At 40.9% G+C, this 16,199-nt stretch overlaps 1 protein-coding gene and 1 long non-coding RNA gene across 3 annotated transcripts in view; one reads left to right on the top strand and one right to left on the bottom strand.

The window, feature by feature from the left end:
* The window catches only part of ITGA2 (integrin subunit alpha 2), a 70,516-nt gene that overhangs the window by 50,464 nt on the left and 3,853 nt on the right, over positions 1–16,199 (top strand). Inside the window, 15 exon segments of the mRNA XM_037373591.1 lie at positions 472–582; positions 1,170–1,252; positions 2,061–2,202; positions 3,817–3,909; positions 4,911–4,941; positions 4,944–4,986; positions 5,082–5,184; positions 8,374–8,428; positions 8,431–8,474; positions 9,293–9,348; positions 9,350–9,401; positions 9,925–10,029; positions 10,356–10,462; positions 11,765–11,771; positions 12,721–12,810. Coding sequence (XP_037229488.1) covers positions 472–582; positions 1,170–1,252; positions 2,061–2,202; positions 3,817–3,909; positions 4,911–4,941; positions 4,944–4,986; positions 5,082–5,184; positions 8,374–8,428; positions 8,431–8,474; positions 9,293–9,348; positions 9,350–9,401; positions 9,925–10,029; positions 10,356–10,462; positions 11,765–11,771; positions 12,721–12,810 — 1,122 coding nt within the window.
* On the bottom strand, positions 2,213–16,098 carry LOC119141350. 2 transcript variants are annotated; one of them, XR_005101910.1, is made up of 4 exons: positions 15,495–16,098; positions 13,025–13,137; positions 11,855–12,145; positions 2,213–2,899 (listed from the first exon to the last, which is right to left on the bottom strand). It is a non-coding gene; the product is annotated as an uncharacterized LOC119141350 (long non-coding RNA). The 2 variants fall into 2 exon arrangements; XR_005101909.1 differs by lacking the exon at positions 2,213–2,899 and having other exon boundaries at positions 11,576–12,145.

The following is a 16,199-nucleotide window of genomic DNA, read 5'->3' as shown; positions in this document are numbered from 1 at the left end:
GTATTCATCCAGTACTAAGAAACAGAGGAGACATGAGGTATATTATGTTCTAATGTCACTCGGGCCCAGCTGCATTCTGTGATGGTAAGGCAGAGTGGACTAGGAATTTGACTTCTGCAGCCAGGTGAGAATGAAAGATACCTGGTGGTGGCTTTTGAGGACCAGCTTCTGCAGCTGCAGAGAATTTGTATGTTCCTTAGTACCAGAAGTGACTGTGATGAACAGAGTCTCCAGGAATCCTAAGAAAATCAGTTTTATCATGGAAATGGCACTAAAAGCTGTTTAGTAAGAGGAGCCCACACTAGGCAATCTCACAAAATTATTTTGGTCAAGAAATGAAGCTTTGTACTGTTACTTGTTCTTGTTTAGAGCAAGTATGCTTTTACTATGCGTTTTCAATTTACAATAGAATTACCAGTTTTGCCCTGTCAGCTGTGCTTTGAGCTATCATCAGAAACATGTGTTTTACAGGAACCTTCAGATGCAGTGAATTCACTTAGTTTGCGCATTGACATTGGCCTTGCAAATCCTGGCTCCAGCCCTGTCCTTGATATATATTCTCCAGCAGCTGTGGCCTACAGTGTAAGTATGCAGACTTAACTATCAAAAAATGCATGGCTATACACATGTCCTTAATGTGTGGGCCCCACAAACACTAATGTTCTAGTTAAGTCACTGTGCTGAAAGCAGACACCTGCAGAGGTGTCTTCTGTTTCCCTTTATACCTTTTAAAGTATATCTTAAGTTTATGTTTAAGTTTTGTTCCTTTTAGTTAAACATCTATATTGCATGGGCTTGCTCACACACATGTACATCAGCCCAGTAGCATAACAACATGCTGGTTGATGTGAACTTCCAGGTGATAGAAAAGATTAACTATTTACTTTATCCTACAATAAAAGAGTACATAAGAGAGAGATTGAACACTTTGATTATATCACATTTATTGTGGGTTAACCTTAACCTGCTTGCACTGTTCTTATGGATCAATTGACATGTAGTAACATGTAACTCAGTGTTAACTTGTTCATGTGTCAGAGTTTTTAATGGCCTTCAGAGGATCTGCAAACCAAGAGCATGCTTCACCTCAAAAGTGTTTGCACTCTAGTGTCTGTACGTAATTTTTAAGTTGAGCTTTGTCATTCAGGAAATGTTTTTGATTTTTGTAGATTCCTTTTATTAAAGACTGTGGTGAAGATGAACTTTGTATCTGTAACCTTGTTCTGAATGTTCAGCAGAAGGCAGATGATGGGTAAGAGCTGAATCAGTGGAATAGTTGGGGTTGGGTGTTAAGTTTTCACCAGTTGGTTTGTCTGTAGGCTTTGGGTGAGTTTCTGGGTGAGAACGCTTTTCTAGTTCAACATCTACTTAGAAATAGCAGGGGTAAAAAAACCCCAGCGTTTCTGTCTAAATAACTAAGCAATGAAAAACTGGTGTGATAGGAACACAGATACAGAAGTAAGACTCTTGTCAGCTTAGACAAACCCAAGTTTTGGTAACTTAGGGATAAGGACCCAGTGAGCATTCAGAAGAATTGTGGCTGGCTGCTGTTAGGAAAGGGAGCCACACTGGGAGAGCAGGAGCTGCAGCAACCATTTTGGTCCCTCCTGTAGTGACATTCCAGCAGGAGGCTGTGCCACTGGGAAGCTGAGGTCAACCATTCAGGCAGCGCATATTCCAAGTCCATATGCAGATACATGCATACGGTATGCAGAGAGACAGGGCTGCTTCTTCCTGGAGCTGCCATCTGGGTCTGCTGCCTACTCTCTGCCCACCTTCCCACCAGGGTAGAGCCCTTGAAAATTTACCAAAGTGACTTTGACCATACATAATCAAGGTCCTGCACTTTGAGAAGACACTAATTCCATTTGGTTTTAAGAAACACCATCACAAACTTTCTTATGTCAACGGGTTTAGAAAGCACAGCATTTAAGTGTGTAGAATGGAGGAAATGTCTTGCTGTGCTTGTTATTTGTTGTTGGCTACAGGCAACGCATTTTCACAATCCACAGCTGTTGTAGGACCTCTGTTTACAACAATGGACTTTTATTTTCCAACAGCAAACAGCAGTTTGTTGTCAGCAGCAAAAACAGAAGACTAACGTTCAACGTGAAATTGAGAAATAAAAAGGAAAATGCATATAACACCAGAATCCAGGCTACATTTTCAGACAACTTGTTTTTCGCTTCATCATCTTTACCGGTACGTGATACCCAACCTCACTGTTTCTGTTAATGCCACTGATTTTTTAGTTTCTCAAATAAATATTTTTTTTTTCTTTCTAGTGGTGCCTATCCCAGGAAAGAATGTGTGTGCAAACTTCTCTCCCCCCAATTTATTTTCTTGGATACCAGAATTATTCCCTTCAGCATATCAGTTTATTTAGGTCAAGGAGAGACACTTCCAACTCAGCATAAAAGTTGGCTACCTGTTGAGTTTGACCTCACCTCAGTATTTCAGTCATCTTTTCCTCACTCTGGGCCTTGGCACCCACATCATCTTGACTCCCAACAACATGCCTGAATGCAGTTGCTGTGCCACAGGGAATCTGTATTTGATAAATCAAGCATGTAGCATCGATGATGTGCCCTTAAAGTACAGACTTTGGATCTACAAATAGTGTTAGTGCCAAGGCCATGTGTTCCAGCAAGACAGTTAATCAGACTGAAATGATTGCTATACCAGAAGCTCTTCTTCTAATGAATTTGGTCTTAGAAAAGCGAAAAGAAAGGAATTATACACATTGTTTTGGGGAATGCAGTGAATATATAATCAAGTGTTGCTCCCAAACAATTAATGGAGGATGAAATCCAGGCTTCAGTGCTTGGCTTGTGTGGTCAGGCTGCTACTGGAGAGGTGCATGATACTTCTAGGGGTGAAATCCAGAGCAATCCCTAGACTGAAAGGAAAGGAGGATAGGAACATTTATCACTGCCCGAGAGTAGCATTTTCCTGAACAATCAACTGGCAGAAGTACTCCACACAGCGTTCAGGGTGCACGTCTACCTCCCCATCCTGTTGTGCAGCAAAATTGCTCATTCCATTCATGCCAAAAGACCACACCGGAACTAGGATTTTCTTTAGCTTCAAAAGCCAATTTGCTTAGAAGTATTTCAGCCTGCAAGTGAAGCGTTTGACCAAAAATATGCCTGCTTCAAAGCAGGAAGAAAAGCATAAGTTGAGAATGTATGTGTGTTGTTTTGGGGTGGGGATTGTAGCATAATTCATGAATGGTAAATGCCTGCTAGGGCTGCTTGTAACAAAAGACAGTACATTTTAATTAATTCTTTGCAAAGTGATGATAATTGGCTATGATCAACAACTTTGTCTTTGATGTAGGGTGATGACATGCTAAATATTCTGCAAAGTAGTAAATGAACTCTTACGTATTGAAGATTTCCCTACAAAAAGTATAGTAGAGTTCCTCTCTGCACCCTAACTTATACAGTGAGAGTACATAACTAGCTCTCAGGTTGTGTAAATATGTCTGCAAAAATTCAGTAAAAATGCTGTAAAAAAAAGCCCTGTAGGAGTTAATGTTGAAGTTGACCTGTATTCTCCAGCCTGTATTCCTTCTTCCAAGTCCAGCACAAATTCTAAGATCATTACAGATCACCAGAAATCGCATGGGACTGGTCCTTGTCCCACCTCCTGCCTCTCTGCTAGCCCTGCTACCCCTCTGCGCATCTCTAAGAATTATTGCGATAACACCTATATGAACTAATGTGTGTCCTGGTGAAGATACAGACTGGAACTTCCTCTGTGCTTTATCAAAACATGATTCTAACGTGACTTTTCTGTCTGTTTCCTCTGCAGAGTGATGGGACTGAAGTCTCATGTCAGACAGGAACAACACAAAGTACAGTCATTTGTCAAATAAGCTATCCTGTTTTCAGGACAGGACAACAGGTACAGCTAGTGTATTTAAATAACCTTGATTTTTTGTTGTTGTTTCCACCCAAATCTGCATTTACTGCTGGTGAAGATTTCTTAAATTTGGCAAGTTAATTTCCCTTTGGGTTTCAGAGGCATTAGAAGAAGGAAACTAAGGGCTAAACTTCTGCAACTCCCGGCCAGATTAAAGAAAAAAAAAAGATCTTGAAGCACATTTATCCCTCCTGTGTCTTTCAAACAATGCTGTAGCTTTGTAACTCCTAGAGGGTGAGGGCTAGGGGCAGAAGAAGAGAGCTTCATCCACAGCCTCCTGTCAGACCCCTCCTGCTGTATGAACCTGGGGTAGCTCTCTCTCCTGCTCTGTGCATCTCATCTCTCCAAGAAACCAGTATTGTCCTGAGATAAGATGGGTGGCCCACACAACCCTAGGATAGGTCAGTTATCTTTTTTCACATATATACCATAAATCTCAGGATATCCATGTTTTTATGGAATTTAATATCTTACTCCTCAAGGTTTCTAACACAATCAACTGCAGCAATAACAAACTTGCTAGAAAGAATAGAAACAGGGGTTCTGTGACTGGGGGAGCAAAATAAAAAAAACCCTAATTACATATAAAAAGTTAAGTTTGTTCTGAATTTTTAATGGCCTTTAGTGGACCTGTTGGAGTGAATAGAGTGAATGCAGGGCTTGCGTTAGTGCTAGTGTTTCAAAGCATGTAATTGAAGCAATCCTGGACACCTTTTGTTGCAGCTTGTAGCTAGTTATACATAATCTAAAAATGCAAATAGTCCCTGTTTATGTAACAATGCCAGTTTGTAGGGGAAAGTGAGAACAAAGCAATTCTGGAGTGTTAAAAATTACTGAAATGTTACACAGAAACTGATGAAGAATTCAGAAGCAGAGGGCAAGTCTACATTGTTGCATGCACAAATGATTATGTTGCTGTTGAGGATTTGTTTGGATGTTGCACCATCAACTCATTTGCTCTGTGTTCCTTGTCTCTTCTTTAGGTATCCTTTGATATTAGTTTCGATTTTAACCTGAAAATCTTCAGAATGTAGCAGTTCTACGTTTTCACGCATTGAGGTAAAAGTATATAACCGTATGAAAGCAAGTTAGTTATTAATACCTTATTTGTATCAAATAATATAACACCTGACTTAAATGTGTTTCGGTGACAGTGAAAGTAAGGAAGAGCAAGAATCGGACAACCAGGTTATCTTGTCAATTCCTTTGCGATATGATGCAGAAATTCACTTCACAAGGTATGCTGAATAATGCAGAGTCACTGTCATTTTGCCAAGGCATTTGAATATAGCAACACTCTTGAAAGGCCACTGAGAAGACAATGAAACTTTGTTTTCATTTTGGAAGTTCTAAGAAATTTCCACCTTATCAACACCAGCAGAACTTTACGTTTTTCCAATAATTTTACATGTAAAAAATTATGGAATGTGTAGTAAGAAATTATGGATCTGTGTCTGCCTCTGCATAATTGTTACAGATGCTTATGTGAATGGAAGTGGTATAAAAACCAAACAGCGCTGGTGGTTTTGATAATAAAATGAGTATATACTATATAATAGGGTTGGGCCTCTGGGCTCAAGTGTAGTGACATTGGATCAAATCTGGAGTTAAAGTGATCAAAACTAAACAAAAGAACAACAGCAGAAAGAAAAAAAAGTCCCAGCTCAAACTCTAGGCAAAAGACGGAGGAGGGAGGGGTGAAGAAAAAAAGAAATTATGGACATATCTGCTGAACTTATGAGAAAAATATAAACACTTGTTTGCTGTTTGAGATAACGATTTGAACTAAAACCTGAGGCGGCACATGGCAGATTGCCCTTCGCTGCAGCTGTGTTGGCATCAGGAGTGGCACATCCCACTTTCCCATGTGCCTGCCCAGAGACTCCAGCTCACACCTACCCCTTCCGTGTCCTAGTGTCAGCCCCTTCCCCTCCCTGCGGAAGGGCTGTTGCAAGAGGATCCTTTACCCTGGGAAGGGCAGTTTGTAAGGAGAGCGAGCTGGTGGGCAGTGGGAGAGAGACAAAAAACCCCATCCCTTTAAGACTAATCCCTTGAAGCCCCTTTTCTTCAGCCCTGGAAACTCCTGGTGATTGGGATGCATTGAAACAGTAATTGTTGCTGTTCCAAACCAGAAAGATCACAGTCACGGTTTAACTGAAATTAAAACGGAAACAAAAATACACTGGTTTGACTCTCAGATCAAGATAGGGGTATGTTTATTTTTTCATCACAAAAAAGATCTGTTTATCTTTCCCAATTACTCAGTTTCTAGGATAAACTACATATCGTCATGATAGATGATGCACATATAGATGATGCACTGGGTCACCATTCTTGGGTTTAAAATGCGTTTGCATCCTGAGGCATTCCAAATTTGTAATTTAAACTATAGAAAAATAAGTAGTAGATTACTCAAATAATGACAGAAAAATTGAAAAAGAGGAAGCTGCTTTAAAATCACTGCAACATGAATGCAGGAAATGATATTCAAAGATCACCATAACTACAGACTGTTGGCTGCAAAAGATGACCTGAGCCATGGAATAGGGTCCATAGTACAGATTAGTTTAATAACCTGCTTTGCAGCAGCAGTTTCAGAATATTTGGAGACTCTGCATTCACCACAGCTAGGTGCTTCGATCTGGAGTCCATGGAGATATTTTAGTTGCGAGAAAGTGTTTGAGTTAGCGATGCGAGTTCTTTCAGCTCCCTGAGAAAGTGCATGAGGCTTCGAGAGTGTTACTAAAGTTAGTAACAGCACAGAGACTACAGAACATCACTAACACAGCAACTTAAGCTAGCCTCCGAGGATCCTAGGGATGGTGCAGACTTAAATCAGAAAATTTAATGAGCTGAGAAACATGAACAGAAGCTCAAGGCTTCAGAAAAGGCCAGGCATGAAGTCTATAAAAGAGTTACTCAAGGGAAAACAGGGGTTTGAATTCAGGTGTATCTCATGAGTGTGAGAAAACGCAATCTCAGGTGCAAGGCAAGGCATGAAGGAATCCCTGCTGCCAGAAAAAGATTAGTAGTCCTTGGAGATGAATCATTTAAAAAAAACTAAAGGAAGTACACATTAACCAAGGTACAATTTTAAATGCTTCTCTTGGAGTAGCTCATTTTTACAGCCTTCCACTTAGGAAGTATCTATCTGCAGACAGTTCTTCCTGAGGCAGGTAATACAGTGACAGGTAGCACCTCTTAAAAAAGTGAAAAAAGGCGTTGTCTTCCTGAAGTGAGTCTTTCTAGGGAAAACCTCCTAATAGGAGTTTCTGGAAGAGGTTGAATCATTCTTACCAAGTAATTCCTGCAAGGACAAGGAAGCTTATACAGCAGCGTGTAAGGACGGAGATTTGAGCAATAAGAGAAGCAGGAAATGCTTTCACATGGTTTTTTCCTAGGGGTCCCTTGTGAGGAGGCTGTTCAAGGAAGAAGGCCCATGGGAGGAAGTATAGTGGCTTGAACAGGATCCACGATGCAGCATGAGGACACAACTAATCAGAAGGCACCTCTGTGAGACTGCACACGTATCAATTTGGGATTTCATGCACAAATATTACCCAAATTAAAATAGGGATAGTGCCAATGGTAGAGGACAGATTTGCACCTGGTGCTGCCAGAAGAGCTGATGCAGGAATCATGATAGCCCCTGCTTTTTGTAAACTCACTCCCCAGCTTGCTTTTTCACTGCTCAAATTAGCCCCCTAATGAAAGCTAACAATGAAGGGCAGACACAGTTCTGGGACGTTTCAGCAGAGATGCTCACAGGTAGCAAAGCACATGGATATACACAGGGATGTTTTCAGTTGCTTTGAGCAGGTCCCAGCTGGCTGAGCCCCCTCAAGTAATCCACAGGCCCTGTCACCACATCCTTCCATGTGGGCTGTGACCACCTTGTGTTACTTGGGAAATCCTGAATTTTGAAAACCAAATACCAAGAAAGGGGCCCAGAGGAGACCAAGGCTATGTGATATGTACCATGCACAGAAGCAGGGTGCTGTGTGCATTCCACACCCAGGCAGTGTGGCAACAAGCTTGCCTGTGGTCTGTGGCATTAGGGCCCAGAATCTCCCTTAGAGTCTGTTGGTATTTGCTATTACGGATGCACAAAGGGGGACTGTTGCGGGGCCCTTTCTGCAGAGGGAGGCCACTGCAAGGCTGAAAGTCGCTGTTTGTTGTGGGCGAGGAGCTTGCAGTATGGCACTGAAACACCCTGGGGTGCAGGAGGCCGAGCAGAGCCTGCATCTCATGCAGCCTTCCTGTCTTGCCTTTACATGCTTACTCCAGCTCTGGGCTTCAGTACACTGTGTATTTTCCTAACCGATTTCAAACAGCAGTGCAAGTGGCTGATTTTTCCTGTGACCTGTTTCATGAAGGCACATCCAGTAATGTATGTTTTCAAAGCAGCTGCAAATTGAAATGTATTGTTTTATGGTTGTTAACTAGGCTTGCCACATCAACTTTTATGAAGTATACTCTGGTCATAACATTCCTTCCACTGTGATAATTCTGAAGACATTGGCCCCACATTCAACTTCTCAGTTAAGGTTAGTAAATGTTTCTGATTCTGGTTTGAGAAGCTGCCTTACCTCCTCCCTGTAGCCTGCTCCCAAAATGTAGTTGAAAAACATTCCTGATTTCACTGATTTTGATGTTTCTGAATCAGGTCAATAAAAAAAAAATTTGCAGATAGCTGGGCAACAAATGGTTACAGTTTATGAAGTTCAGGATGAATTTGCACTTACTGAACAAGTAGAATAGGTGAGGGATTGGTCCTGCACTGTTTACCTATTTAGAAGATAGTTAATGATTAAAGTCAGGCCAACTTAGACTGTTTTTTCACAGAGTGTATTTGTCTTTTGCCAGGTTGATAAAGGAAAACAAGTCTTTGCAGGCTTGGACTTTGAAACTTGAAGTCTGGCAAGGGTTAAGCTTTCAAACCAGATGCAAAAACTAGCCAGATCACAGCATTTATTATGTAACTCAGAAAAACTTAGATCCAAATATGCAACGTGGAAGAAAGTTAAATTATGTTCCATTTACATTCCCGTAAATGCTACTCTAAAGGATGCAATAACAGGCCTATTGGCTGTGGCAAAGTATTTGTTTTTCAAAACATATTTCATGCAGTTAATATGAGCTTTGCTAAGGAAACAGACAGGGACCTGAAGTTATACAGTACACTTTCTGCTTTACTATTGGTATAATGTAATTACTACCGTAGTGTCTTGGTACAAAAAACATTGATGCAGAAGTCCAGTTCTTCCATACTCATCCATGATTTCTGATTTTCTTGGTATAACAAGTAATTTATGCATATGTAAGTATAGCTACCTGAATTAATTGTGAGTTATTTGCTTTGCAGGTAACAACAGGGAATATTCCAGTAAAGATGGCATCTGTAAAAATCTATCTTCCAGACTGACCAGCAAGGCAACCCACTGATGTACATAACTGCAGTCACCACGGCTCAGGTAAAGAACTGAATTACCTAAACTGCTGTGTTGTGGGGTTTTATCAGTACCATAAATAAATAATTTCCCTCATGGCTCGGAGTCAGAGAATCTATGCCCTTTCCCCTTGTCCCTTCCTCATAAAGAGAAGGGGGAGGACCACAGTGTCGGCAGTACACTAGTCTATTACTTGGTAGATGTGGTGGCTTGTCTTTACAGTCCACAACTGACTTTTCATATGACTCTGGAACTCTTCAGCTAGGTCCTTCTCCAAGTTCCTGTGAAGGTTACATTAAAAACGGAATTTTTAGACTGGGGCAAAACCTTCAGGTCAGTTTAAGTGGAAAAAATACCATAAGACCTGTTTAATTCTGACCAAAACTACATACAGTCTCTTAGTTTCCTAAGTATCCAGTGTTGTATAATTCACAATCTAGCCTTTCACAGCCACCATCTCATCCCAGAAATATGTATTGTTTTGATGACTATGAACTCCTGAGTATGATGTGATGTCATCCAGTTTCATTCCTGCCATCTTTCCTAGGCCAGAGGTGTTACTTGTCAGGCTCAGATAAATCCACTGCAAATAGGGAAAAGACCTTATTCTGCATCTTTCACGAAAGAGAACTTCAGAGCTTCCAGAGAACTGGTGAGTAAGACTCAGGGCTGCAGTACTACAGGACAGGGGTGCAGAGCTGATCCTTACAAGCCCGCTGCTGTACCTGTGGGGGACAGCTGTGTTGGGGGTGGCTCTCCTCATTCACAGTGCAGGAGTGCAGCCTATGATGTTCTTACCCATACTGCATCTGCCTTAGATAGACGAAGAGATGCATGTACTTCACAGCCTGCATGCATTTAATTTGTAAATGTACAGAATGGCAAGGGCAAGGGCAAAAAATTTGGATGTCAAAAGAACATTTTTTGAATTTGTTTTTAATGTGTGCTTTTGCCTCTCCTTGCTGTTTCCCCTGGAAGAACTGTAAGAATGTGAAGTGCAGTACTATTGCATGCAAACTGGAAGACATTATGCTGAAGGGAGAGTACTTCGTGAATGTGTCCACCCGAATCTGGAACGGAACCTTGCTGCAGTGAGTATCAGCTGCATCTTCATGAAGGATCCCACACTCAAATATTTCCTAACTCCTGATATTTTTCAGACTTCCGTAAAGTGACATTTCAGTCTAGAAGTACCTTCCTTTACTTTACATTGTTGTGTGTGTTTTTCCAAATCAAAAGTGGCATCTAATAAGCAGTGAGGCTGCATAATGGAGCCAGTAAGTTCCAGTCCAGCACAACATCTAAGAAAATGCTGTGATAATGCAGTCTTCACAGCTGAAAAAAAAAAAACATTTTCTGCATCTGTTAAATTAATTCAAGGGGAGCTACAATTTCCACAAAACTCAACATAGGACAGCAGATTACAGTATCGTCATAGCCTGGAAATAATGTTGCTTTTAGCTTTTCAACATTACAGTCTACATAGTGATAATTTAAGTCACATCAAATATGAAACTGCCAGTTATATTTGTTAGAAAAGGTGTGGAAATTTTTTTTTAATTGATTTCTTGTTTTTATTAGAGTTTGTGTCAAGGAAAGAGTCCTTGCTTAAAGACCTACAGGATGCTTAAAAATATCTATCAGTAATGTCTTGACTTTCCCATTTTAAATCACCATGTGTCCTCCAGGATATAATTCATCATGAATTACCAGATATGAGACCATGTTTGCTTCTTAGCTAGGCAACCAACCAAACTGCCTTGGTGTCCTGGGTTTGCCTGGAGCGTCAGGAACATGACGCAGTTTACTTAGTTTCTCTGGCAAGTCTTATGGCAGGTATTGACATTTAACAGCAGGGCTGCTGTCAGCTTTAGTGTTCAGCCTTTACTAGGAAAAGGTCAGGTTGATAATGTAATATACTTATGCAAGTGCGTGAAGGAAAGCATCTGTCTGGCTTTAAAGATTCCATTTTTCAAACCAGCTGGGTCAAGACCACTTGCTGGTGCTGTCAGGTAGGCAGAAGGTGGAGACCTAAACAAAAGGTTGCTACCCTTGCAAGAAAGTGAGTGGAAATACTTTGTTTACCACTGGGTGATGGGAAGGAAAGATCGCATGCCACAGTTTTCCTCCCATCTCCCATTTTGTTATTTTCTATTTGTTTGTCAATGGTGAGTGCAAATAATCTTGCAAGCACTTGATAATGCACATAATCAGCCTTTTTATTCAGTGGCAATTGATCATCGTCCAAGAAAGGGGTAGCAGGCTTGCTGGTACTGCTAAGCAAAGCAAGAAGGATGAGTTTAGGAGTTAACAAGGTGCTTTTGAACCCAGGCAGGTTTCTGAACATCTAGGAGCACAGGACAGACCACTTGGGCAGATGGCCAGAGTGCAACTGTGCAATAACTGCAAGCTGCAGGGACAGTCAATTTGGTATGTGTTGGCTGCAGACCCACAGTTGCTCACATTCCCCACTTTACCTGCCACTACCACAGAGGAAAGGCTGAGAAGGCAACATGACGGAGCAGGCGTTGCATTTGGCACAGGTGGCAAGTGCCTCCGTGCTGCCACGAACCTGAGGCTGCTCTCGGTGGTGCTGTAGGAAATGGGGCTCTCCATGCCTGCTGGGAGAAGAGCAGCGGCAAGCTGCAGTGTCTTTGCAGCCATGCTCCTCTCCCGTTGACACACACACAGAGGGAAGTGGGATCTGGCACAGGGTCCCTTTTCAAATGGGAATTGGCTTAAGATTTTTGTCTTCTTCTCTGTTTAAGCTGAGGGAGTGATGTTAGAATTTGAGCAGTGGAGAGGAACAGATAGTGATAGGAAAAAATAAATGGGGAAAGGCGGAAGTATTGGATAGAATTGGGAGGTGGGGGGAGAGGGAAAGGACATCCAATTTCCATTTCTTTCAAAGGCAAGAGATATAGCCCCATCTGTCTTTTGTTGCTGAGCTGTTTCTCCCTTTCTCACTGTTACATCCACCCCCAATCTCTTCTCTGCTAGCAGCAATGACAGCTATGCAATAACTATAAAAATGGATATATATATATATAAAATTCCTGTTTTGCTTTAACTTTATATTAAATAAAAAAACAACAACCCAGCTTTCTATTTTCATTGCTAATAAGAACAGCAAAAGTAAGTTTGGAATACTGATACACCATTACTTTCATAGACATGTTCACTTGCATAAATAAATATAAATAAAAATAAAAAGGTCATTTTAATTTTCTTAATACTGTGATTTTTTTCAGTTTCTGAAGTCTACATTTTAAAGCAAAAGAATTCTTTTAGAATAGCTGCATTCTGATCGATCTGTTTACAGGTTTTTCTTAATCTCTTTCAGTCAACTTTCCAGATATTACAACTCTCTGCAGAGGCAAAAATTGAAACACATAACCCTGAGTTATTTATAATTGGGGAGAATACTCTAACTGTAAGTGATAGATAAGTATATTTTTTCAACTTCTCTATATTTTACTGTGTTAAAGTGATAATATTTAATTTTCAATGTCTCCAGGAGTACACAGCAAATTACAAACTCTGATGACAGTTATGTTGAACTAATATATCCTTTTGGTTATATACAGCCTTCCTTAAGTTAATAAAATGTTTTCTTTTCAGCCAACTGCTATATAAACCCAACTTACATTAGAATCTGTAGATCTCAAGTATCTTGTAGACTATCCGCACAACTCAGTCAGAAGCTTCTGAAATTCATTTAGCTTCCTGTTCGTGAAAAGATCAAGATTTGCACCTCTTTCTGCAATGGAATTAATTGTTGTAGATAAATGAGCTCTGGGAAACATTTTTGCAAATCAGATTTATAGTCTTACTTCTGTAAGTGTATTTAGTGTGATGTTTCTAGATAGATGTTTGGCACAGGTCTCCACAAATATACTTAATCTCATTTCTAAAAGAATGTGGAGTATTTTTTGCATTTGGAGTGACTGTCATATGGACAATGTGGACACAGGTAATCTCAATAAAAGTCTCCAAACCACCGCTCTGCTAGCATAGAATGCTTCTAAAGTTTCCACCTGCTATATGTAAACATACAAACACTTAAAGAATATATTAGCACTTGGTGCTGTTGTAATAAAAAGGTACCTTGTTCTGTTGGCCTGTCTAGAGAGGAACACTTTTCTATTTGGAATACTAAGTTTAGATTTATTTTTACAGGATTTACCAGCCTCTTTTATCCATAAGAATAACCAGGGCCATTGAAGACCAAGATGCTGGCTTGGTAGTAAGGGACTCAAACTTGAGAATGTGTAGCATAGCCCATTCACAGGCGATGGAAAATTCAGTTCAAGATGTATGAAAGCAGTTATTGATTGATCTGTCTCAATGTGGAAATAAGATCATAATTCAGTACTATTTTCTGTCATTGTTTTCTCATGGATCTTCAATTTCTTGTGAAGAACCTCTAAATAAACCCATTTGTATTCAGGGAAACCTCCAGTGCCTGTAGAAGCAAAGAGAATATATATGTAGTTCTGGAAATAATGCCATGGTTTTCAGAAGAATTATATGCCTGTATTTGAAGTGTGCTGAGTACCTCAGCTTGTGGCACAGTATTACTTCTGCTAGGGACATGAAACTCTAATACATAATGCAAATATTGCAATTAATTGCACAGGCTTTGGGGTAGCTCATAAACCATGTATTACTGAACATTTTTCCACAGTTGGAGCATGATAGTGTCAAATTTACATTACCAGCAGTTCTGTGGAGATTTCAGGAGAACCAGGATTTAATTATTCAAATGACCGTTGATAAGTCAGTTGACAAATAAAGGGTAATTCCTCAGCCAGCCACTAAAGCCGCAGCTAGGACTTTTACAACTGTGAGGCAGTGGCTGAACAGACCCTGAAAGCTATCCACAGGGCTCCTGAGAAACAGTGGTTTTTGGTGAGTCTTACGGCCTGATCCTTACTCGATAGCCTCTTGCCTGTGAGGTCATGGAAAGGTAGAAGTACACTCTCCCTAGGGCAGACGGTTTGCTTTGACGCTTCAGTGATGGAGTCAGTACCCAGTACTGCATATACTTCTTGACAGGTCAGGAGTGATATCCAGTCTTCGCCTTCATACTTCTTTGGGAAAAGGACAGTGCAGAAGCAATCTGCATTTATTTCCCTACTTACCCTGTTATTTTAGATGACGGTGGCAGGATTCATATCTACATTAGTCATCCACATCAGAGTTAGCCCTTCTGTAAAACCCAAACCCATAGAAAGAATAGGTGTTTTCTGAGGACACAATTCATGTCATCTTAAAGATGATCCTGAAACAAGTAGGGTGAATTGGGCCCTATAAGAGCCTATCCTTCTCCGTTGGAAGCCGAGGAACCATATTGTAGGTGTAACACTAGATGAGGCGAATCCCAGACATGGTGTCTTACTGACTACAGTTTGACTTTAGGGAAGATATTTGTTCTTGGGCATTGATTTACCTCTACAACAGCGCCACTTCACTGTTAATCTAATGGAGAAAGCATTACTAGGCAAACTGCATATACATATGGTTTTTATAGTTTTTAGTTTGGATAAGCTTGGTTGCTGTGTAGCCAAATGAACTAATACTGCCTTGTGATGCTATGTGGGGAAGCTGCTTAGGTATCTTTGCGTCAAAGCTTTCAGATTTTTTCCAAGTTGGAAGAACTGCCAGCTGGAGGACAGAATGTAACCTGCTATAATCATCATTATGGCCGTTTGGTTAGAAAATACACAAAGCCATCCTGCCTCAGTAAAATGAATACACATAGCCACGCCTAGCGCAACATCGCAGCCTTCCAGCAGAAATGACTTAAATCACTGACGTGTCAGTCCAATGCAAGTTTCCCAGAAAGTTTAAGATTAAATTACACCAAATACACCGAGCAAGCAACCCTGAGAAAGTAAACCAGCATGACTTCCTTCATGTTAAATGCATATTGTTCCAAGATAAAATCCAAAGATTTGACAGTTCATAAATTTTACAGCAATGTCTCCCTGAGCAACTGTGTTATATGTAACTATATAATTGGTCTACTCAATCCACCTAGACAGGGTATCACCTGAATACTAACTTCCAGACACCATATGTTGTTCTGGGAGCTCTATGGTATTTCTTGCTTACCATTTAGGAAGTGTAGGTGTGCTAGAAACACTCCTGTTTGACCCATACATCTTAGAGTAAATTCATGGAGTTGACTCAGGAGAACACAGACTAATGTGGGAAGATCTAACCATTTCTTAGTGGTTTCCCAGAAGGAACAGCAGGCAAAGGAGACAGAAGTACCTGCCCAGCGGGAAGGGAGAAATTTCAGCAGACGCAGTGAGAGCATGATGGTGTCTGGCCTCCGTGATTAGTATTGCCTCCTACGGCTGCCCACCACAGATAACAGGCCCTGACAGTGCTTGGCTGGAAGTTCTCCGGCTGATAACAGCAGAAGTCTGTTTTGAGCAGATGGGGCTCTACACCAGGCTATTCCCTGCCTGCATATAAGCATGTCTGATTTACCTAGTGGTAGTATGTCCATGCACTATGGGAACAACTCTGAAAGAACTCCTGTTACTGGAGAGGCAGAAAGCTGCAAAGAGATTGCTTCTGTGCCTGTTGTGTATGGCCAAGAGTGATGAGGGCCCCTAATCCTTAACTGGCACTGCCACGTGACGTGGTGCAACCACGTACCTGTGGAGACCAGTGAAAGGGCTGTAATTGCCTGGTGCCTGGATCCTGCAACGTATGCAGTCCAGCTATGCTTGATTAGTGAAGTATTTAATTTACAAATCCTACTTTATATGCAGTTAACATTAACCTCTAACGCAAAATCTCTCTGCT

The sequence above is a fragment of the Falco rusticolus genome, chromosome Z, assembly GCF_015220075.1.
Source record: "Falco rusticolus isolate bFalRus1 chromosome Z, bFalRus1.pri, whole genome shotgun sequence".
NCBI lineage: Eukaryota > Metazoa > Chordata > Aves > Falconiformes > Falconidae > Falco > Falco rusticolus.
Note: the sequence above shows the minus strand (reverse complement) of the source record. Positions and strands in the feature narration are given on the sequence as shown.